The sequence below is a fragment of the Theropithecus gelada genome, chromosome 13 (assembly GCF_003255815.1).
Source record: "Theropithecus gelada isolate Dixy chromosome 13, Tgel_1.0, whole genome shotgun sequence".
In the NCBI taxonomy this organism is placed as follows: Eukaryota; Metazoa; Chordata; class Mammalia; order Primates; family Cercopithecidae; genus Theropithecus; species Theropithecus gelada.
The window spans coordinates 2321958-2346538 of NC_037681.1; the positions used below are offsets into that span (position 1 = coordinate 2321958).

The 24581-nt window shown below is 42.3% G+C and overlaps 1 protein-coding gene across 1 annotated transcript in view; it reads left to right on the forward strand.

The window, feature by feature from the left end:
* RPIA (ribose 5-phosphate isomerase A) overlaps nucleotides 1-24084 on the forward strand; it is a 54182-nt gene extending 30098 nt beyond the window's left edge. Inside the window, exons 4-9 of the mRNA XM_025354858.1 lie at nucleotides 6017-6076; nucleotides 8239-8303; nucleotides 9357-9425; nucleotides 10213-10354; nucleotides 11633-11732; nucleotides 23109-24084. Coding sequence (XP_025210643.1) covers nucleotides 6017-6076; nucleotides 8239-8303; nucleotides 9357-9425; nucleotides 10213-10354; nucleotides 11633-11732; nucleotides 23109-23206 — 534 coding nt within the window. The 3' untranslated portion in view covers nucleotides 23207-24084. The remainder of the gene's footprint in view (nucleotides 1-6016; nucleotides 6077-8238; nucleotides 8304-9356; nucleotides 9426-10212; nucleotides 10355-11632; nucleotides 11733-23108) is intronic.
* Nucleotides 24085-24581: the final 497 nt, after the last annotated feature.

Consider the following 24581-nt stretch of genomic DNA (forward strand, 5'->3'; position numbering starts at 1 on the left):
CTGGGAGCGAGGTCAAACTCCATAAAGGAGTTACTTGCCTTCCATCGTCGTGGAAACAGGAAATCTTGCCTGCCTTGCCTTCCTTTCTGGAAGCAAGTAAAACTCCAAAAAAAAAAAAAAAAAAAAAAAAAAAAAAAAAAGAGGGATGAGTTGTACAGCAAAACAAACTTTAGATTTTTGACCAGATTTGGGGAGATCAGGGATTCTCGGGAGGGTGTACTCCCAGACCTCAGCAAATTGTCCTGTTGGTTTGAGCCATAAAATTAGCTCATGCTGGTCCCAGGCACTGATAGGAGATTTGTCAAAGGTCAGGGGCACCTCTACTCAGAATTCTCTGTGGTTACCAAAATGTCAGCCCTGAAAATCTGAGACAGGTTTCAGTTAACTTAGAAAGTTTATATTGCCAAAGTTGAGGGCACGTGGTTGTGACACGCCTCAGAAGGTCCTGATGACGTGTGCCCAAGGTGGTCAGAGCACAGTTTGGTTTTGTATATTTTAGGGAGACATGAGGTGTTAATCAGTATATGCAAGATGAACATTGGTTTGGTCTGGAAAGGTGGGACAACTCAAGCAAAGGCGGGAAGACTTGAAGCTGGAAGGGAGCTTCCAGGTCATAAGTATATAAGAGACACATGGTTGCATTCTTTTGAGCATCTAATTAGCCTTTCCAAAGGAGGCAATCAGATACGCATTTATCAGAGTGAGCAGAGGGTTGACTTTGAATAGAATGGGAGGCAGGTTTGCCCTAAGCAGTTCCCAGCTGGAGTGGTTATGGGGCCTCAAGGTTTATTTTCCTTTCACGGTTTTATGTGTGGCTTTGGGGAAAGGGAAAAGGAAAGTGGTTGTGGTTTCTGTGACCTGCCTTGGGGAGGAGGGATTCTAGTTTCTATGGCTATCCTCAGGGGAGCATGAGGGGCCAGAGTCAGGAGGGCAGAATAAATTGAAAGGAACTTTTGCTTCTGAAGATATTTCTTTCTTTTTTCTTTCTTTTCTTTCTTTCTTTTTTTGTTTTATTTTGTTTTGTTTTTTTGAGACAGAGTCTCACTCTGTCACCCAGGCTGGAGTGCAGTGGTGTGATCTTGGCTCACTTCAACCTCCACCTCCCAGGTTCAAGTGATTCTTACGCTTCAGCCTCCCTAGTAGAAGAGATTACAAACATACGGCACCACACCCAGCTAATTTTTTTGTATTTTTAGTAGAGATGGGGTTTCACCATATTGGCCAGGCTGATCTCGAACTCCCAACCTCAGGTGATCCACCCACCTGGGCCTCCCAAAGTGCTGGGATTACAGGAGTGAACCACCGTGCCCGGCAGCTCCTGAGGATGTTTCTGAGGCTTTTATTTTGGGGCATCCTTAGCCCCAACAGTTTCATGCCCTACTTTTTAAATAAGTAAACCTGTAGGGATTTAAATGATTTTGGTGGATTTGGTGGATTAAAATTAAAGGCCTTTAATTTTAAAGATAGAAGGTAAAGAAGAAGGTAAAGCACTTGAAAGCCAGAACTGGTTTAAACCAAAAACAGCATTTATTGCTCACTCTGCCCTCAGTTCTACCTTGATTGGGTAGTAGAAGGGAAAATGTTTACACTTCTACTATGTAAGCACCACAAAACCTGAAAACCATATTTTGTGAAATAATAGAACACATTTTCAGGTTTTATTGTCAAACTAAGGGAAAACAGAAGTACCGTTAGCCTGCCAAGTGCCACTGTCCCTAATCACAAGAGACATTTAGAGGTACCAGCTGTGGGATTTGCTTCTTGCCTTTCTTCAGAATCACAAGCTAATCATTAGCTTTCCTGCTCCTTGCACTTTCCCGAGCTCTGGCCAGAAGATGCAGGCAGAGGTGTTTACATGCTCCAGAAACCTTTTTCCTTGCCTGTTAGAAGCTTCTGGTGTCTAGCAGTTGCAGATCTCAGTGGAGCACCAGAGGCTGCATATGCTCACTGAGCCAGTAGTGGGTCAAAACCCTCATGCTGTTTGTTAAACTCCATGCATCAGTTTGCCAAGGCTTCCATAACAGGGTTCTACAGACTGAGTAGCTTAAAAAAACCCAGAAATGTATTGTCTGAGAGTTCTGGAGGCTAGAACTGCGAGATAAAGGTGTTGGCAGAACTGGTTCTCTGAGACTGTGAAGGAGAATGTGTTCTGTGCCTTCCTCCTAACTCTCTCAGTGGGTTGCTGATATCCTTTGGCATTCCTTGGCTTGTAGGTCCGTCCCCCTGATCTCTGCCTGCATGTTCACATGTTGTTCTCCCTGTGGGCCTGTTTGTTTCTGTGTCAAAATTTCCGCTTTTAATAAGGACACCAGTTACATTGATTTAGAGCTTACTCTAATGGCCTCATTTGAATTTGATTACCTCTCTAAAGACCCTGTCTCCATAAAACGTCCCATTCTAAAGTACTGAGGCTTAGAACTCCAATAGATCTTTTTTGGGGGGAACACAATTCAACCTAACATTCAGGAAGGATGAGGCTCACACTTTTTATAATCAACTTCTCTGTAGAGCTGCTGGACCATTCCTGCAGGGAGGCAAGTCACAGATGGGGAGAAGGGAGAGTTGGAGAGCTTGCTGATGGGAACAGGCTTAAAGTGTTCTGCCCTAGTATGATCTTGAAGTCACTGCACAGGGGCCCAGACTTCAGTTGTCCATTTTAACAATCTGGCAGAATTTCTGAGACCCGTGTTGTGAATTGGGGCACAGAACTGTTTTAAGGGAGTACAGATGTTCCTCTTGTGTTGTTGCTTATTGTCTGTTGGGGAAGATGGGAGAGTCTCAGGGCTTGCAGAGGTTAAGGGTGGAGTATGGGGGTATGCAGGGGAATCACAGAGGGCCTCCCAGCTGCAGAAATAGACAGTGCTTACTGACCAGGCCGTTTTCATGTGCCAGGCTTTGGTCAGGTACTAGGCTGGGTGGCTGGTGGTTGTGGTAAGGAGGCGTAGCTCAGTTGGTTGTGGTGATCATTTAAGGCAAGCTTGTCCAACCTGTGGCCCAAGATGGCTTTGAATGTGGTCCAACACAAGTTCATAAACTTTCTTAAAACATTGAGTTTTTTTGTGATTTTTTTTTTTTTAAGCTCACCAGCTATTGGTAGTGCTAGTGTATTTTATGTGTGGTCCAAGACAGTTCTTCCAATGTGATCCAGGGAAACCAAAAGGCTGGACACCCCTGATTTAAGGTATATACATTTATATAAGAATATAGAGGCCCTTGTGCATGGAGAGTGTGTGTTACTATCTTCGGTGTCTGGTGTGGTGCCTGGCACTCCACAAATGTTCAAAGAATTAATTCTACATTCACGTATGCAATATTTTATAAGTATATGGTAGAGAAGAAGTGGAGATAATGTGCCTTTTAGGGGAAGGAGAGCCAACTCCTTGTCTAGGACACAACACCTATTTTTAAAATGTCCGTATCAGTTAGCAGTGTGGTTTTTATTTGTTTGTTTTGTTTTTGAGACAGAGTATTGCTCTGTCGCCCAGGCTGGAGTACAGTGGCACTATCTTGGCTCACTGCCACCCTCCACCTCCTGGTCTCAGGTGATCCTCCTGCCTCAGCCTCCTGAGTAGCTGGGATTACAGGTACACACCATGATGCCCAGCTAATTTTGTATTTTTAGTAGAGACGGGGTTTCACCATGTTGGTCAGGCTGGTCTTGAACTCCTGGCCTCAACTGATCCACCTACCTTGGCCTCCGAAGGTGCTGGGATTACGGGCATGAGCCACCGTGCATGGCTGTTAGCAAAGCGATGTGTTAATGATTGGTTTAATACCCTGTGTGTGTGTGTGCGTGCACGCACGTGTGCATGCGTGTGTGTGTGTGTATGTATGCACGCTTGCGTGCATGTGTGTGTTTGTGTATGTGAGAGAGAGAAGACCATGCCACTCTGCAGCCTTACCCCTGCCCTCCTTCTGCAACATTCTTTATAAACTAATTTCAGAGGTGTCATGTCATCACCTCCGCTTTGTGCCATTGGTCACTCACACAGACCAATTCTGGGACAGTGGGAAGTGATGACCCAAAGGGATGAATGTCAGGAGGTTAGGATTATTGGGGCCATCTAAGAGGTCATTTTCCAATGTTTTTATAGTCTCAGATCTGAAGTTAGGATGGTTTCTCTAATACTACTTTTACTTTTTTAAACTTTAAAGTTCAGGGGTACATGTGCAGGTTTGTTATATAGGTAAACTCATGTCGTGGGGGTTTGTTGTACGGATTATTTTGTCACCGAGGTGTTAAGCCTAGTACCCATTAGTTATTTTCCCTGATCCTCTCCTTCCTCCCACCCTCTACCCTCTGTCCTTCAGTCAGCCCCAGTGTGTATTGTTGCCCTCTATTGGCTCCCACTTACAAGTGAGAACATGTGGTATTTGGTTTTCTGTTCCTGTGCTAGTTTGCTAAGGATAATGGCCTCTGGCTCCATCCATGTTCCTGAAAAGGACATGATCTCTCTTTGTTTTTGTTTTTAATGACTGCATAGTTCTAATAGTACTTTTGGAGAAATCTAAGAATTAAGAAATAATCTAGCAATACTATTTTTGCTGTTTTCCTTTACAGTATATATTTCTCTTTAATAAGTACAAAAGCATAAGTTTTTTTTTGAACTTGCTTATTCAGCCGGCATTTTATTTTAGCTTTTTATTATGGAAAATTTCAAAGTTTAGAACGGAGAGAGAACTATAAAATTAACTTCCATGTACTCAGTACCCAGTTTCAATAATATCAATTCACAGCCAATCCTGTTTCATCCATACCTAAATATCCCCCTGACTCTTATTTAGAAACAAATTCCAGGCATAATATCATTTCATTGTATATATTTCATATGTCTCTCTGAAAAATAGGGAGTCTTTTAGACATCACAATACTAAAAAATAAAAGCAATAATTTCTAATAACATCAATACTTTTTAATAACATCATATCTGGGGTTCAGAGTTTTTTTATTGTCTTATCCTTTAAAAATATATTTTTTAGTTTGTTTGAATTTGGCTCCAACATTACAATTTTCAAGATCTTTATGTTTTAGTCTTAGAGTCTTAGGATTTTAGATTAGAAAGTTGACTTTGGTCATTTCATCTGTCCCTACCTTTTTATAGATGAGAAAAATTGCCAAGGGTCACAGGGCTGGCTCATTTAAGATTGGAACCTGGACCTTCTGATTCTTAAACTCAGGTGCTTTTTGTTTTAAGAAACGTTTGGTTTCTGTGCATTATAAACAAGACATGAATATAAACCCACATCGCTAGGACTTGGGTGTTCAAACATGAAGGTTTGAGGTTCCTTTATTCCAGCTACGAATCCTGCTCAGAGCCATGTGTTGGCTGTAACCAGTGTTCTCCCCTTTTGTCACCTTTTTAAAAAGATTAGCTCTGAAGCATGACTATAAAGTCAATGGTGCTGACTTTTTCACAAACATCCTAAATCTCTCCCAGTCTAGTGTGCTAAATTTGCTGACTTCCTCACTTAGTCTTTTTGGTTTCTGGCATTTTTAAGTGTATATATTCTGTTCCTCATATTTACTTAACAGTGTGGGCTGGAAATCACTCTGTGTCCATTCATAGTGATCTTCCTCAGTCTGTTTTTATACTATTGGATTGTTTTAAAAGCTTTTCTAAAATGTTATGGATTTGGTTCTATGTTAGGAACTTTTTATCGCACTTGTTTTGCCAGAAGCTTTAGGATGCCATGGCATTCTCTTTCGTCACAAGTCCCTGATGAGGAGCTCTTAGCTTCGCATTGGAACAGGGTCTTTGCTGCACTGAGGAGGAGCTCTTAGCTTCGCATTGGAACAGAGTCTTTGCTGCACTGTTTGCCTTTGTCCAGCTCCCAGGTTGGATCAGCAGTTAGTTTTGCCATTCATGGGGCTAGATCTCCTACCTCTTGGAGGGCCATGCTGGGCTTTGGGAGCGAGCTTGGGCAGGACTTGGGACACTTAAATCCAGAAGAATTCTGAGAATCCTTGCCATGAACTCAGGCAAATGTTCATGATTGCTCTTCCCTGTCCCCGCAGGCCCGCCAGCTCATCCTGCAGTATGGCTTGACCCTCAGTGACCTGGATCGACACCCAGAGGTAAGATCGCCACTCAGAGGCAGACCACTGAGTATTTCTCTCCGCTTTTTTGTGGCTGTCACTTGTTCGTGGGCTCCAGATATCTTGTCAAATCTAGGGAAGATGTCAGTTAGTTGTACCAAGTTTTCTCCCGGGACCTTGAGTATTAATTTTGGCTGAGGTCACAAGTGCCGAGGTGGTTCCTTTCCACCACATTCCTTGTGGTTTAACCCCGAGGGCTCAGTGTGAATGTAGTGAAGGGAAATGGGCAAGCCCAGGGCTGCATCCAGGGCTTCCTGAGATCTTTGCGCAGAGGTATAAGAGTGAGCCAGGTCATGGAGCTTGCCACTAAGTGGAAATAAGGAAGAATCATCTGAGGCAGCCATGGACATTTGAAAACATTAAAATTAAGTTTTGTGGTAAAGACTAACATGGGGCAGTCCAGGGGAGACTGACGTTGATGAGGGTGAGCAGCATCACACACCCTAGCTGGCATTTTTTAAGTCATTATTATGTACCAGCTTTTGTGCTGAGTGCTGTACCTGTATTAAACTTTCATCTCCAGTATTCGTGAAGATAGGATACCATAATTTTCCCATTTTATAGATGTGAAAAAGGCACAGAGAGGGTAAGTCATATGGCTAATGCCACAGTTTTTAAGTGGCAGAATCAGAATTTGAACTCAGGCACATCTATTCTAGACTAATGCTAGTTTGAGTTTTTTGGGAAGAGGTAAAGTTTGAATTGGGCTGTAAAGGCCAGGTGGCAAGGGCAGGAGAGAACATTCCAGAGGGTGGTAGATGGGAGCCACAGGAACAGCTCCACATGGGCAAATGGACACTGCTCAGACTGGCTGGGGTGATAGGACAGAGTGGGTGTACTGCGTTGGTGCATAGTGGGGAGAGGGAAAGCAAAGCTGGATAGGAAAAGTGGGGTGGTTTTAAGGCACGTGGAAAACGAGGCGGGGGGTTGAGACTTGATGGTGATCTGGTAGCCCATGTTTCTGTCATACACATGGGCCTCACAGGGCTTAGTAAGAACTATGGGAAGGACTTGGAGATTTCTGTGGGCAGAGCCAGGGCACAGGCTGATGATCATGTGTTCAGCAGCTGTGAAGAGAGTGGTTTGGGCTGAAGGTGGGCCTGGAGCCCAGACAGAAAAGATTGCCACTTTCCATACCCCTGAGAATTGCCACAGTGCAGCCTGACTCGGGTTAATGCAGGCTTGCGGAGAGCAGTGCTGACTGTAACTTCAGACAAAGACTGGAGTCTGTAAAAGCCTGGAAGCAAGCATGACCCATATGGACCTGTATTTTTTATACCTGTGCCATGCCAGCCATGCCAGGCAACTTAGTAACTGCACCATGAATAGAATTTATACCCTGCATACTGCTTGCTGTCTTTAAAAATATATTTGGGGTTCCTACATTGTCCATGCGGATACCGTGAGTGGTGAGAAATACGTAACTTTCTTGATTTTGATTTTTGAAAGCTAGATGAACCCATTTGCCCCTCATCCGCTTTAGGGGCTTGTGGTGAAGCTTCCTAATAGAGGGAGCGGGCAAGCCCAGACAAGTGGGGTCTTAGTGGCAATGCCCCAGATAATTTCCAGTTCGGGAACACGTCAACTTTCTTATGTATCTCTTCATTTGATCTTCATGTCCACTTGAACTTGCCTGTGAGGTTGCTCACAGTACAGAGACCTCTGAATCCAGTTTTTTTTTTTTTTTTTGCACTTTTCCACCCCCAAAGGAATTTAGTAGCACAGATATTACTGTATTGACCCTTTGGTTGGACAAGACTTGTTGTAATGTCTAAGACTTTTTGTTCCCCCACCAAAAACCAATTTTTGCCTCTTGGGGGAGGTGATAGCACCCACACTGGGAACATATGTTCTAAATAGTGCCAGCTTGTCCACAGAGAAGCCCATCAACGAGAAAAGGGAACATAGTCTTGTGGGTAAGAACTGTACCCCGGTTAGAGTCCCAAGTCCTGTGCTGTTTCCCTTTGATCCTAGTGGAGCGCCTTAATCTCTTGTAGCTCAATTTCTTGATTTGTTAAATGGGAGTACTAGAATTAGCTAATAGGGCTGCTGAGTATCTGAGGAGCTATTGCACGCTCGGGCAATTCACACAGAGCCTCCCCTCAAGTGGTTTTTGTATCTTTACTTTCCCCCCGATGCAGATCGATCTTGCCATCGATGGTGCTGATGAAGTAGATGCTGATCTCAATCTCATCAAGGGCGGCGGGTGAGTGTGGTGGGGGCTTCTGTGCTAAAGAGTATCTGCCAGTTAATCCTTAGCAAAGCAAGATGGATACAGAATAAACAAATTGCCACTGTGACGTATGCAAGTTTGGCTTTCTCCTGGGATATTAATAGCATATGGCTTTGGACCCAACTCAGCATTTCTGGTCATTAGCAGCAATTTAGTGACGAGGAACCTGGGCCTCTTTAGTGAGATCATTCATTGTAATGGATTCCCTGTGGATCTGTGTTCTTTTGTTGATTCAGACTTTAAAAACGTAAGGCCATATCAAAATAATATTGGCTAGATTATTAGGTCTGTGGGCACCAGTGTGTGACTTTTGCTTTGAAGCTGTGCTTACCTCTGTGAGCAGTTAGGGATATTATTTGTTCCTTTGGAAGACATTAATTGGGTATTTCTTAAGTGCTGATTTGGGGAGTGGTAGGAATGGTGAGTTGAAAAAGGTGAAATCCTGTTCTGCTGGGTCTTATAATCAAGCAGACTATGGAGTGATGCGGCATTTGTTTAAAATCACACTTTACTGTTTATTAGATTTTCTTATGTGTTATTTAATCATGTCAACTGCAGATGTGAGATAATTTAGCTGCTAAACCGTAGAGGTAGACCTGGACCCAAATCTGCTGATTCAGTGCTCTGGGCTGTCTCCACTTCATCACCCTCATTGGCAAATAGTCGATTGGGCAGGTTGTTCAAAGCATGCCCTCAGCTTCTAGACCTTCCCATTCATGCCATGTCCAGATGACGTCTCCCTGTACACAATGCTTCCTCTCAGATGCATTTGGATGGAATTATGCCTGGCCTGAATGGGAACTTTGTCTGCTTTCTAGGTTTCTTCCAGACACAGGGTAATGTTTCTAGAGTCCATTTAGTAGGAGCAGCATGATGGGACTGGGGATGTCCCTTTGAAAATTAAAAGTCAAGTTTCTCTTTAAGTGCCAGGATTGAGTTGATTTGGGATTCCTGTATGTGACCTTAGTTCCCAAACTGAGATTTTTGTCTTACTCCTGTGTTCCTTTGCTTCCTTCTTATCTGCAGAGGCTGCCTGACCCAGGAGAAGATTGTGGCTGGCTATGCTAGTCGCTTCATCGTGATCGCTGATTTCAGGTAGTTTCTGGTGTTTGAACTGCCAACTGAGGAGGTAGATTGGAGCCCCAGGCCTCATCCTCATTTTTGTGAAGGGGGAAATGGAGAGCTGCAGGGACTCTCTGACTTTCTGAGACTGATTGCTAGGACTTAGTACAGTGTCTGGGAGACCTTATGTTCTGCTTCTAGGCTGAAGGTAGATGTTGCTAATCACACCACTGTTATCTGCAGCCAGGATCTCTAGCATTGTTTCACGTGTTCAGTGGGACAGGGAAACAGCTTTTCACCCTGTTAGCAGAGCATGCTCTCATGTGTCATGTCACTCACTGGATCCTCACAGGGAGCCTCAGGGTGTGCCCTGCCCACGGGCAGTGACTCAGCATGCCCTGCTTCTTCTCAGGTCAGGGTTTGCCGCAGGTGACTGGTGTCATTGATAGTCTTTGGCCAGGCTCTCAGATGAGCATCTGAGAGGAATCTGGTCAAAAGCACTGTGCTGAGCATGTTAATTTCAAATATGTGCATGTGTGTATTTGCTTGTGAAATATAGCCACAGGATGAGCATAAATATTAAACACCTACATACCTACAAGCCAGCAATATCAGATTTTAACATTTTTGTCATATATATTTCAAATAGCTCTTTTCCTATATAGTGAAACAGCTAATTCATTTGAAGCCCTGTGTATACTGCCTCTGATCACTTTCCTTGCCTTCCTACTATCTAATTAACCCCATTCCTGAATTTGGTGTTTGCCTGTACTATTGAGCTTATTTACTTTTATTGCACTTTTTGACTCCTCCTTTCCAGGAAAGATTCGAAGAATCTCGGGGATCAGTGGCACAAGGGAATCCCCATCGAGGTCATCCCAATGGCCTATGTCCCAGTGAGCCGAGCTGTGAGCCAGAAGTTTGGGGGCGTGGTTGAACTTCGAATGGCTGTCAACAAGGCTGTGAGTGGCCTGGTTGGGCTGGGGGTGTCCTGGGTGCACTCAGGTTTTCAGTATGGTGTGCTCCCTTCTGTTCCAGTTAGGTCCTCTGTGCTTCCACCAGGCAATTGGCTTTTATTTATTTTTAATTGATGTATTTGTTTATTTTCAGAGAGTTGGCCCTGTTAGTTTCTGCATTCAAACTCTTGTAGACAAGACCACACTTAATACAGTGCATCTCCTTTGTACAGACAGGGGAATGATTCTTTCTCTGTGCCTCACATTCTGACATCCCACAGGTGATCTGACTTTTGTGCCTGAGGCCTGGAACACCCTGATTGGCAGCTGTGAAACACTGGCTTTGGGAACCCGTTTGAAGCAGAAAGTTTTTTAGGTTTCATGGTGTAACTTCTTTTCTCCCTCTTGTTTCCTCTCATTCTGTGGTTAAATGTGACAAGAAGTAGAATTTCCTGGGTTGTGTGAACTCTTCCCCAGGAACACACTCCAGATGCTCCAGATTTTTCATGTTTCTCTTTAGCTTCTAAAGTGGATTGCACAGAACTTTTCCCTCTTTTTGTACTTAAATAAGCAAGCAAAGAGCAATCCAGAAGCTAACCACAGTTACATGTGTAACTACATAAACACTTTGGAGGATAGCGAAAAGATCTGTCACCCTACCCTGATACATTTTTATTTTAATATACTTTGTCCCCAGTGTTTCTGTGACTTTTAAAAAAACCGTAGTTCTATTCCTAGTGGTTGTACGGTGCTCTGACTGACGTTCGTATTGTCGGGCATGAAAGAAATGCAGCACGAAATGGAGAAGTGGTTCGACCTTGACCCTGTCAGAGTTCTTATTGGAAAGCCACGTTGTTACTAGTGTTCTTATTGTCTTTTGGATTCTGTTTCTTGCCCTTTTTCTTATTGGCCCAGTAGTAACTTAAGGAAGCAGATAAGAACAATAAATTTTGGACTAAAGGAAGTAAGAACAATGAACCAGAAATCAGATAGGAATGTGGTGATAATTGTGACATGTTCACATAGTCATAGTGGGAGCTCATGTGAGTAAAAATAGCTTGATACATTTGTTAAGAGGCTTGTATTCTGTCTCTACAAAGACTACAATCTAAGTCTGATTTCAAAGCTCCTGCTTATTACCACTTCACAGCACACCTTCTAAGAAAGCATAAAGTGGGAGCTGGTTAAAATGCATACTTGTCTTTTGTTGTCCCCTCTACTTTCCTGTCCTTCTCTGCCTACCTGTATCTGCATCCTTGGTCATTGTGGAAAATTATCTTCTAGGGTCCTGTGGTGACAGATAATGGGAATTTTATCTTGGACTGGAAGTTTGACCGGGTACACAAATGGAGTGAAGTGAACACAGCTATCAAAATGATCCCAGGTAACATGAGTGGCATTCAACAGGCATGTACACACCCATGCCCTTCATAACTGGCCCCTACATCTGGCTAAGGAAGGCACAATGGACATGGGCTTTGTAAGGCTTGGTTGGAAAGAAGAATTCCCTTTATACTGTGTTTGGGTTTTTAACTTCACCTCCTTTGCCGTATTCCCTTCCCCCAACAATTGTTGCTTACCTAGCAGCTTTGTTGCTTGTGCATTTCACAGCCTGTTTGAGTTGGGATAGTCCTGAAGCTGAGGGAAGTTCAGAGGGGACTTGTCTTGAAATAAGGCCATCATCTCTGGGTAGAACCTTTCCTTCCAGGAGCTGGACTGCAGCCTCTTTTTGTGGACTCTCTTAAGCAGGGGGGAAAATGACTCAATTAATCCACATTCATTGGTTGCATGCCAAAGGCAAGATGTTGTGCTGTGTGTTACAGGGGATACTTCAATTTGGAGGACTTGTAATCTGTCCTTAAGGAGAATTGATGTAAACCTGCGGAAATCTGTGTGTATGTGTGGAAGCCATGCCTACAAATGAGATAGAATGTGCTAAATTCTACTAGAGGAATACCAAGAGTCTAGAGTGCACAAAAAGGTTCTTTTTGGCAGAATGCGACGATGTTTTATGGTGTAGAGGTGGTTTTTCACCCGTGCCTTGGCATAGCATAAGTTAGACATGGTGCTAAGTGTCTAAAAATGTTTCCTTTGATTCCTGCTTTGATGAGGTAGTTATAGAGGAGGACACTGGCTGAGGAAGGTTAAGCTGTTTGCCCAAAGACAGCACCAGGATGGGCACCCTAAGTTGTCTGCCACTAGTTGTCCCGTTTCAGTGTCCCCAGTAGGTGGGACTACAGACGCACACCACCACGACCGGCTAAGTTTTGAATTTTTTATAGAAATGGGATTTCACAATGTTGCCCAGGCTGGTCTTGAACTGGGCTCAGTGTCTGCCTTGGCCTCCCAAAGTGCCAGGATCACAGGTGTGAGCCACTGTGCCTGACGCCAATTCTACTTTAGTTTTTTATTGACAGTCTTTTACCACGTTAAGTCAAAAAGATGAGTTGGCTTATACTCATTTTCTTGGTTAGTGTTCTCTTTTTAATGGAAGAACTAAACAAAACAGCCAAGAAGGTAGGAGGAAGAGAAGATTTGCAGATCACTGTTAGTAAAGTGGGAGAACTTGCCCTTGGTGATAATGCAGACAAACCCAGGGCCCCAGGAGGAAAGGGCTCACCAATGTGGGTGCCGTATAGGTGGATTTCTTGCAGTGCCCACTAGGTGTCACTCTTGCTCCTGGTTAGACCTTTCTTGGCTTCTTAAGATTCTGAGGTGTCCTTTGTAAGGAAATTTCCCTCATGTGTGATTCTTCAAACAAAAATATGTAGAAATTGCATCCTAAAGACGTTCAGAGTTTTGTTAGGAACTTAGAGTGAGGAAAATGGTAAAAGAGGCTAGCTATTAAATCATATAATGTGGTATCTACAGGACAATCAGAGTGGTTTGCTGTATCTTTTCTCATTTTTTCTTTTCCTGATTGAGTCTATTAGATTCACGGCTGGACCAATATCAGGAGAAGAGAAGCAGGGCGAGTTTCCCTGTTTATATCTGTTACCATGTGTATTCATATGCAGTATGTGAGGACGCTTGGAGAACAGCTCCCTTTGATGTTTTGTTGTGTTCCACCCAGAGCAGAGTGACTCTGAATGGAAGGACCGGGCTACTGGAGTTCTTTCCCCAGGTTCACATTTAGCATCCTCTGCTCTTTCCACTATATTTGATCGGGGAGTTGGGGGAGGTCAGTCACACCCAGCATCTCAGTAATTGAAAGAGAAGTTGCTCTAAAGTCTTACCTTAGACTCCTGCCCATTCATCTCTGCTCTTTCTTTAAAGTCTTTTCTGAACCTGGTTTAACTGTCTTTTGGATCAGTGGAAGCTTTCTCCTTATATTGCAGACATTTTGAAAAGAACAGGTCTTGAGTGGCTCCTTTGCTCATCTTTGGAAGGATCCAGTTGCACAGGCACAGTTTGGTGCCAGGGACCTTTATTTGTGTTCAGCACCTCTTTGCTCTGCCTGTTGGCTTTTCGTCACTGGATCAGTACTCCATTGTATTCGTTTATTGGGAGCTATCTTTGGGAGTTTTTTTTTTTTTAATTTTTTAAAATTATTTCAGTAGTTGTTGGGAAGCATGTGATGTTTGGCTACATGGATAAGTTCTTTAGTGGTGATTTCTGAGATTTTGTTGCACCCATTACCCGAGCAACATACACTGTACCCAATGCGTAGTCTTTTCTCCCTCATCCCACTCCCACCCTTTCTCCCGAGTCCCCAGAGTCCATTGTATCATTCTTACACCTTTGTGTCCTCATAGCTTAAGCTCCCAGTTTTAAGTAAGAACATACGATGTTTGGGTTTCCATCTCTGAGTTACTTCACTTAGAATAATAGTCTCCAACTCCATCCAGGTTGCTCTGAATGCCATTATTTCATTCCTTTTTATGGCTGAGTAATATTCCATGCTCTGTGTGTGTGTGTGTGTGTGTGTGTGTGTGTGTATATCTCACATTTTCTTTATCCACTTGTTGGTTGATAGACATTTAGGCTGGTTCCATATTGTTGCAATTGCAAGTTGTGTGGTGTTATCAACATGTGTGTACAAATGTCCTTTTCATATAATGACTTCTTTTCCTCTGGGTAGATACCCAGTAGTGGGATTGCTGGATCAGATGGTAGTTCTACTTTTGAGTTTTTTAAGGAGTCTTCACACTGTTTTCCATAGTGGTTGTACTAGTTTACATTCCCACCAGCAGTGTGGAAGTATTCCCTTTTCACTGCATCCACGCCAGCATCTATTATTTTTTGATTCTTGCGGTAGTAAGGTGGTATCACATCGTGGTTTTGATTTGCATTTCCCTGATTATTAGTAATGTTGAGCATTTTTTCATATGTTTCTTGGCCATTTGTATATCTTCGTTTGAGAATTGTCTGTTCATGTCCTTGGCCCACTTTTTGATGGGATTTTTTTTCTTGCTAATTTGAGTTCCTTATACTAGATATTAGTCGTTTTTCAGATGTATAGATTGTGGAAATTTTCTCCCACTCTGTGGATTGTCTGTTTACTTGACTATTCCTTTTGCTGTGCAGAAGCTCCCTATTTTAATTAAGTCCCACCTGTTTATCTTTGTTTTTGTTCCATTTGCTTTTGGGTTCTTCGTCATGAAATCTTTGCCTAAGCCAGTATCTAGAAGGGTTCTTTTCAATGTTGTCCTCTAGAGTTTTTATAGTTTCAAGTCTTCAATTTAAGTCTTTGATCCATCTTGATTTGAGTTTTTGTGTAAGAGATGACAATCCAGTTTCATTCTTCTACATGTGGCTTGCCGGTTATCCCAGCACCATTTGTTGAATAGGGTGTCCTTTCCCCCTTGATGTTTTTGTTTGCTTTGTTGAAGATCAGTTGGCTGTAAGTATTTAGCTTTATTTCTGGCTTCTCTATTCTATTCCATTGGTCTATATGCCTGTTTTTATACCAGTACCATGCTGTTTGGTGACTATGACCTTCTAGTGTAGTTTGAAGTCAGGTAATGTAATGCCTCCAGATGTGTTCTTTTTGCTTAGTCTTGCTTTGGCTATGTGGGCTCTTTGTTGTTTCCATATGAATTTTAGGATTGTTTTTTCTAGTTCTGTGCGGAACGATGGTGGTATTTTGATGGGAATGGCACTGAATTTGTAGATTGCTTTTGGCAGTGTATGGTCATTTTCACAATATTGATTCTACCCATCCATGAGCATGGGATGTGTCCCATTGGTTTGTGTTGTCTGTGGTTTTTTTCAGCAGTGTTTTGTAGTTTTCCTTGTAGAGATTTTTCACCTCCTTGATTGGGTATACTCCTAAGTATTTTATTTTTTTTGCAGCTGTCATAAAAGGGGTTGAGTTCTTGATTTGATTCTCTGCTTGGTTGCTGTTGGTGTATAGCAGTGCCACTGATTTGTGCACATTGATTTTGTATCCTGAAACTTTACTGAATTCATTTATCAGTTCTAAGAGCTTTTTGGATGAGTCCTGAGGGTTTTCTAGGTATATGATCTTATTATTAGTGAAGAGCAACCTTTTGACTTCCTCTTTACTGATTTGGATACCCTTTCTTCATCTTGTCTGATTGCTCTGGCTAGGACTTCAGTAGTGCGTTGAATAGAAGTGGTGAAAGTGGATATCCTTGTCTTGTTCCAGTTCTCAGGGGGAATGCTTTCAACTTTTCCCCTTTCAGTATAATACTGGCTGTAGGTTGTCATAGGTGGCTTTTATTACCTTTAGGTATGTCCCCCTTTATGTTGATTTTGCTGAGGGTTTTAATAATAAAGGGATGCTAGATTTTGACAGATGCTTTTTCTGCATCTATTGAGATGATCATATGATTTTTGTTTTTAATTGTTTATGTGTTGTATCACATTTGTTGACTTGCATATGTTAAACCATCCCTGCATCCCTGGTATGAAACCCACTCGATTATGGTGTATTATCTTTTTGATATGCTGTTGGATTTGGTTAGCTAGTATTTTGTTGAGAATTTTTGCATCTGTGTCCATCAGGGACATTGGTCTGTAGTTTTCTTTTTTTGTTATGATCTTTCCTGGTTTTGGTATTAGGGTAATACTGGCTTCATAGAATGATTTAGAGAGGATTCCCTTTTTTTTCCATCTTTTGGAATAGTTTCAATAGGATTGCTACCAATTCTTTGAATGTCTGATAGAATTCAGCTGTGAATCCATTTGGTTCTGGACTGATTTTTTGTTGGCAGTTTCTAAAATTACTGTTTCAGTGTCGCTGCTTGTTATTGATTTGTTCATAGTTTCTGTTTCTTCCTGCTTTAATCTAAGAGGCTTGTATTTTTCCAGATTTTCTAGTTCATGCACATACAGGTGTTCATAGTAGCCTTGAATGCTCTTTTGTATTTCTGTGGTATTGGTTGTAATATCTCCCATTTCATTTGTAATTGAGCTCATTTGGATCTTCTCTCTTCTTTTCTTGGTTAATCTCACTATTGGTCTATCAATGTTATCTTTTCAAAGAACCAGCTTTTTGTTTTATTTATCTTTTTTGTATTTTTTGTTTCAATTTCCTTTAGTTCTGCTCTTAGTTATTTCTTTTCTTCTGCTGGGTTTGAGTGTGGTCTGTTCTTGTTTCTCTAGTTCCTTGAAGTGTGACCTCACATTATCTATTTGTACTCTTTCAGAGTTTTTGGTTTAGGCATTTAAGTCTATGAGCTTTCCTCGTAGCACTGCTTTTGCTGTATCCCAGAGGTTTTGATAGGTTGTATCTATATTATTATTCAGTTCAAATAGTTTTTAAATTTCCATCTTGATTGCATTGTTGACCCAGCGATCATTCAGGAGCAGATTATTTAATTTCCATGTATTTTTGTAGTTTTGAGGGTTCCTTTTGGAGTTGATTTCCAGTTTTATTCCACTGTGGTCTGAGAGAGTACTTGATATAATTTAGATTTTTAAAAAATTTATTGAGACTTGTTTTGTAGCCTGTCGTGTTGGAGAATGTTCCATGCTGATGAAAAGAACATATATTCTGTACTCGTTAGATGGAATGTTCTGTAGATATCTGTGAAGTCCATTTGCTCCAGGGTATAGTTTAAGTCCATTGTTTCTTTGTTGACTTTCTGTCTTGATGACCTGTCTAGTGCTGTCAGTGGAGTACTGAAGTCCCCCACTATTATTGTATTGCCATCTATCTCATTTTTTAGGTCTAGTAGTAACAGTTTTATAAATTTGCGAGCTCTAGTGTTAGGTGCATATATATTTAGGATGGTGATATTTTCCTGTTGGACTAATCTTTGTATCATTATATAATGTTCCTCTTTGTTTTTTCTAACTTGTTGCTTTAAAGTCTGTTTTGTCTGATAGAAGAATAGCTACTCCTGCTTGCTTTTGGTTTCTATTTGCATGGAATATCTTTTCCCACCCCTTTACAGTAAGTTTATGTGAATCCTTAGGTGAGTCTCTTGAAGACAACAAATGCTTGGTTGGTAGATTTTTATGCATTCTGCCATTGTGTATCTTTTTATATTTTTGAGGCAGAGTTTCACTCTTGTTGCCCAGGCTAAAGTGCAATGGCATATTCTTTTTTTTTTTTTTTGAGACGGAGTCTCCCTCTGTCGCCCAGGCTGGAGTGCAGTGGCTGGATCTCAGCTCACTGCAAGCTCTGCCTCCCAGGTTTACACCATTCTCCTGCCTCAGCCTCCCGAGTAGCTGGGACTACAGGCACCCGCCACCTTGCCCGGCTAATTTTTTTGTATTTTTTTTGTAGAGACGGGGTTTCACCGTGCTAGCCAGGATGGTCTCGATCTCCTGACCTCGTGATCCGCCCGTCTCGGCCTCTCAAAGTGCTGGGATTACAGGCTTGAGCCACCGCGCCCGGCCTCAATGGCATATTCTTGGCTCACTGCAACCTTCGCCTCTCAGGTTCAAGCGATTCTCCTGCCTCACCCTCCCGAGTAGCTGGGATTACAGGTGCCTGCCACCAAGCCTGGCTAATTTTTTTGTATTTTTAGTAGAGACAGCATTTCACCATGTTGGCCAGGCTGGTCTCAAACTCCTGACCTTAGGTGATCCACCTGCCTTGGCCTCCCACCGAGCCCGGCCCATTGTGTACCTTTTAAGTAGAGCATTTAGGCAGTTTACATCAGCGTTAATATTGAGATGTGAGGTACTGTTTTATTCATCATGGTAGTTGTCTCCTGGATACCTTGTTTTTTTTGCACTGTGATATTGTTTCATAGGCCCTGCGAAATTTTTGCTTTAAGGAGGTTCTATTTAGGTTTATTGTGAGTTTTGTATCAAGATTTAGAACTCATTTTAGCATTTCTTGTAGGGCTAGCTTGGTAGTGGCGAATTCTCTCAGCATTTGTTTGTCTGAAAATGACTGTATCTCTCCTTCATTTATGAAGCGTAGTTTTGCTGGATATTGGCTGATAATTGGTTTAAGGAGACTAAAGATAAGACCCCAATCCCTCCTGGCTTGTAGGGCTTCTGCTGAGAAATCTGCCGTTAATTTGATAGGCTTTCTTTTATAGGTTACCTAATGCTTTTGCCTGACAACTTTCAAGATTCTTCCTTTCGTCTTACTTTAGATGACCCGATGACTGTACGCCTAGGTGGTGATCTTTTTGCAATGAATTTCATGAGTGTTCTTCAAGCTTTTTTATTTGGATATCTAGATTTCTAGCAACACCAGGAAAGTTTTCCTCAGTTATTCCCTCAAATAAGCTTTCCAAACTTTTTGATTTCTCTCCTTCCTCAGGAACATCAGTTATTCTTATGTTTGGTTGTTTAACATAATCCAAATTTCTTGGAAGCTTTGTTCAGGTTTTTGATTTTTTTTTCTTTGTCTTTCTTGGATTAGATTAATTTGAAAGCCTTGTCTTTGAGCTCTGAAGTTCTTTTTTTCTACTCGTTCTAGTCTGTTGTTGAAATTTCCTAGAGTATTTTGCATTTCTCAAGTGTGTCTTTCATTTCCAGAAGTTTGATTGTCTTTTCTTTATGACATCTCTTTCTCTGGAGTCTTCTAAAATTTTCTTTAAGTTGGTTTTCACCTTTCTCTGGTATCTCCTTGAGTAGCTTAATAATCAGCCTTCTGAATTCTTTATCTGGCAATTTAGAGATTTCTTCTTGGTTTGGATCTGTTGCTGGAGAGCTAGTGTGATCTTTTGAAGGTGCTGAAGAACCTTGTTTTGTCATATTACCAGAATTTGTTTTCTAGTTCCTTCTCATTTGAGTAGACTGTTTCATTGGAAAGATCTGGAACCCAAGGGCTACTGTTCAAATTCTTTTGTCCAATGGGGTGATCCTTTGATGGGGTGCTCTTCGCCTTCCCCTAAGGATGAGGATTCTTGAGAACTGGACTGCAGTGGTTGTGCCTTTCTGGGTGTAGCCACCCAGTGGGGCTACCAGGCTCCAGGCTGGTACTGGGGAGTGTCTGCAGAAAGTCCTGTGATGTGATCTGTCTTTAGGTCTCCGAGCTGTGGATACCAGCACCTGCTTTGGTGGAGGTAGCAGGAGAGTGAAGTGGACTCTGTGGGAGTCCCTGGTTGTATTTTTGTTTAGTACACTGATTTTCTTGAATGCTGATTTATGCTAGCAGTGAAGTCATGTGGACAGACTCAGGATCTCTGGTTAGCCAGGATGTTGCAGGCAGTGGAATTAGCTGTTGTTTTCCCCTTTTTGGAGCAGGGTTGTTCTGTTACGAGTTTCTGTAGTGGCTTGAGTTGGTTGGCCTTCAGCCAGGAGGTGGTGCTTTCAAGAAAGCATCAGCTGCGGTAGTATAGTGGGGATACAAGCTTGTCTGTGTTGGCCAGGATAAGTATTTTGGTTTCTTAGGTAATGGGCAGGGCCATAGAACTCCCAAGTGTTTATGTCTTTTGTCTTTGGCTACCACGGCAGGTAGAGAAAAACCATCAGGTTAGGGCAGAGTTAGGTGGGTCTGAGTCAGACTTCCCTTGGGCGGAGCTTGCTGTGGCCACTGGGGAGGGGGTTGGAGGGTAGTTCTCAGGTCAATGGAGTTATGTTCCCAGGGGGATTATGGCTGCCTCTTCTGCGTCATACAGGCTGCCAGGGAAGTAGGAGAAAGGCAGCAGTGACAGACCCCACCCAGCTGCCACACAGCCAGCAAGGCCAGTTTCACTCCCGCCATGCCCCACCATGGTGAGCAGGGCTGAGATCTTGCCCAGGCTATAGGCCTCCCTACTGAGAAAGCAAACAGGCCTCTCAGGCCTCGCCCTTGCCTGCCTGCCTGCACCTTCGGCTATGGCTTCTTCATTTGTATCTGCACTTCCCATTTGTCCCCTACTGGATTCTTCTCGGGAAAATTTGTGCTCAGTTGAAATTATTACAAAGTTCAGCTAGAAGCTTCCTTCACCCTGTGGCCCCTCCTCAGTTCCGCTGGCTGTGTTTTCTTCCCCAAGGACCCCTGTGAGATAAAGCCAAGGATGGCTTCCCTGGGCTCAAGCTGGGAACTGGGAGTGTCTACATGGCTCTTCCTGCTGCTGTTTCTACTTTTATAGCTTGCTCAGCTCTCTAAATCCATTTCAGCTCTAGGTAGGGTTAAATCCAGCTTCTGTGATCTGGATTTTTCAGGTTCCCCAGTGGGGATGTATGTTCAGAGGCCGACTTTTCCCCCTCTCACACTTTGGGAACTCACAGTTTTTTGGCTGTCTTGTGGAGTTTACAGCAGCAAGCCACTTCTTTCAAAGGGTCTGTGAATTCTGTTGGTTTTCCTGGTATGTTCCTATGGCGGTTCTTGGAGCACAAGTTCGCAATGTGCATCCCCACGCACTGTTTTGTCTGTCCAAGTGGGCGCTGCACATTAGTCCTGTCTCCTGTCCGCCATTTTCCTGCAAGCTTTCATTGTGTTTATCTTTTTGAATTTGTGTAGTTTAAAATTATGAGTTAAAGAATGGCAAGTCCTCTTTGCCACTTTTCCAACCAACTAGTTACCCTACCTGGAGGCAGCCAGTGTTACCAAAATTGGGTGGCCTTTGAGATAGACTTTCATAAACACACAAATTGAAACTCCTCCCGCCCCACCCGTTTTTACACTAGTGGTAGCCTGCTTTATACATGTTCTGTTTCCTGCTTTGCCTGTCTTGGAGATTATTACACATTGGCTTATAAAAGAGCTTCCTTGTTCCTTTTTTTTTTTTTCTGAATAACTGAATGTATTCCACTTTAGCTATGTAACATTATTGCTTAACTGGATCACCACTAGTGATCATTTACGTTTGCAGATTTTTGCTAGCAGGGAATCACTGGATGAAAAGATTAATGCGTCTGTGATTTTTGTTAGATGGTACCAAATTGCTGTCTGTAGCTTGTATTCACTTACTCTTCTACCAGCAGTGTGTGCAGGTGTCTGTTTCCATGCATACCTGGTTCATTATACCTTTTCTCTTACAGTTAAAGTGTTATATCATTGAAGTATGTGTGTGTATATGTAAATATTCTTGGTAAAGGTTGTGTGTAGTTGTTAATTTTCACTGCTGAATCATATTCCATCATCTGTATGTGTGTGAAAAAAAGTTTATATCTATTCTACTCTTTTAGTTTTTTCTCTTTCTTTATTTTTTGGAGACAGGATCTTGCTCTGTCACCCAGGCTGGAGTATGGTGTCATAATCATGGCTCACTGCACCCTCTGCTCCTGGGCTCAGACGATCCTCCCACCTCAGCCTCCCGAGTAGCTGGGACTACAGGCATGTGCCGGCATGCTTGGCTAATTTTTGTATTTTTTTGTAGAGCTGCCATGTCTATGTTGTGTTGCCCAGACTGGTGTCAAACTCCTGGGCTCCATCAGCTCCATCTGGAGCTCCATTGAACTCCTGGGCTTCATTCCCAAAGTACTGGGATTATAGGCATGAGCCACCATACCCAGCCTCTATTCTACTCTTGATGGACATTTGGGTATTATCAGTTTTTAGCTAACAGGAAAAGCGCCACTATGAACATCATACACATGTCTTTCGATGACCATATGTATGCCTAACAGTGGTATACCTAGGAGTAGAATTGCTGAGTGGTTAGGTATGAATACGTTCAGCTTTGGAAGATGTATTCACATTTCCAAAGTGCTTTTGCCAGCTCAGCTTTCACCATCAATGTGTATGAGTGTCTTTGCATCCCAGCAAAATTTCATTACACTCACTCCAGTGTGTGTGTAGTGATATCTTGTAATATTAATTTGTATTTCCTTTCAGTGAATGAATTTGAGCATCTTTTAAAATGTTTATTGGCCATTTTGGATAGCTTCTTTTATGAGGTACTTGTTCAGTCTTTTGCCCATTTTTCTATGGGGATTCTGTCTTTTTCTTGATGATTTGTAAATTGTTTATATTTTTGATATGAGTCCTTTGTCAGGTATGTGCTTTGCCAATATCTCCTCCCATTCCGAGGAAGTCTTTCAAGGCTGGTGGTGTGATTGAAAATAACTGGTAGTGGGGCTCCTTGGTTGAAGTAGTCATGGAGGGTCTCTAGAGGATGACTTGCCATCTGATATGTCTGAAGGACAGAGACAAGCCAGCCCCTTGAAGTGCTTGACAATGACTGGCCCAGGCAGAGGGAACAGCATGAACAAAGGCCTCAGGGCAGGACAAAGCTTAGCATGTTTGGGTACAGAAAGAAGGCCAAAGTGGGAGGGGAAAAGGAGGTGGCAAGAAGAAATGAAGATAATCAGAATCTCTTTTCATTGCTGTGTGGGAGAGAAAGGCTTTAGATTTGTCATTCGTCCAATGCTGTGTTGCTTCTAGTGACCCTGCAGTCTTTGATTTTGCTTTAGGAGACTGAAACGTTAATGTTTCTTTCTGTCCTTTGTCCTGCAGGTGTGGTGGACACAGGCCTATTCATCAACATGGCTGAGAGAGTCTACTTTGGGATGCAGGATGGCTCAGTGAACATGAGGGAGAAGCCTTTCTGTTGACCCTGCAAGGAGCAGTGTGTGTTCACCTTGAGTCTCCAGCCCACAGCCAAGGTGAACGTACTTCTCCAGGAGCCTTTGCCTTAATGTATCTCTGCCAGGGTGGACAACTGGTGGCGGTGGGGGCGGGGAGGGAGTGTGGGAGGGGGAGTTAAATCGGTCTTATGAAGTATTGTTATTAAATGTCTTTTTAAAAAGAGAAATATAAACATATATTTTTACTATTAAAATATTCAGTTTTTTTAAATAAAGTAGAACTTGATTTCATGTTTTATATGAAATATTTACCAAAAAAAAAAAAAAAAAAAAAAGGGAGAGCTGAACTGTATTTAAAACCTTTGACTTGAGTCTGCTGGTAAAGCTTCTGAATCTTGGGTTTGCTGAGAAATAAAAATCAAAACTTCTTTAAGCTGGTAAAGTGAGGGGCCCAGCCAGCAGTGATCTCCTGATGCCTTACTGGAAACTTTGTTTACTTGTCTGCTACCCTCTGTATTGTTTTTAGTTAGTTTTCATTGTGAGCACACATAATACCTAGTTACATCTTAAGATCAGGTTTATAAAACTGTGGAGTGGAGCTGTATGGTATGGAATGACTTGGAATGTAAGCTATCAGGGAGAAAATGTGGTTATACTTTTGCTAAGATCTGGGGGTTTCTTCATATCCCTGCTGTTGGAAGCAGTTGACCAGAAATGTTTGCCAGTACTGCCAAAGCACTGCTGTGAAATGTGAAGTACTTTGTTTTTTTATTTTTAATGATTTTCTTTTTGTTGTTAATATTTTTTTCTGTGCTTTTGTTACTACGTGCATGGTTTGGCGTCAGAAGTCCTTACCTCTTTATATTGTTTGCAGGTTTAAATAAAACAGTGTGGTGCCATTTTGACTCTTTTGTCTTTATTGTAGAATTTAAATTTAAATGGCCACAGAAGGAAAGCCAAGATGGGAGGGGAATCAGTTTTGCCCACCCAGCGTACATCAGATCTGTGATAAGGGGTGGAATTCACTCAAGAAATCTTGAACCAAAGAATAGGTAACTACTTTCATTATTTCTGGGAGAGCTGTCTTCCAGATATGTCAGTTATCTAAGGAAATACGCTGTAGCCTTTTGTCAGGCAAGGTATTAATTTTCTTCGTGCATGAAGGGTAACACAGATGAACAAAAGTCACAAATTATCTCCACATTTTATATTAGTCAAACCTTCTTTAGTCATGGAAGCTGATATGCAGCAAAACCGGTAACCTGAATTTCCTCATTAGCACCCCCAACTCTGTAATCTGCAGACAATCTGCTTAATAAACAGCTCTCCAGAAAAGAGCCTCATAGACAGAGAAAGGAAAGGCCTGACCAGCTCAGTGAGCATTCTAGACAAGGCTCAAAGG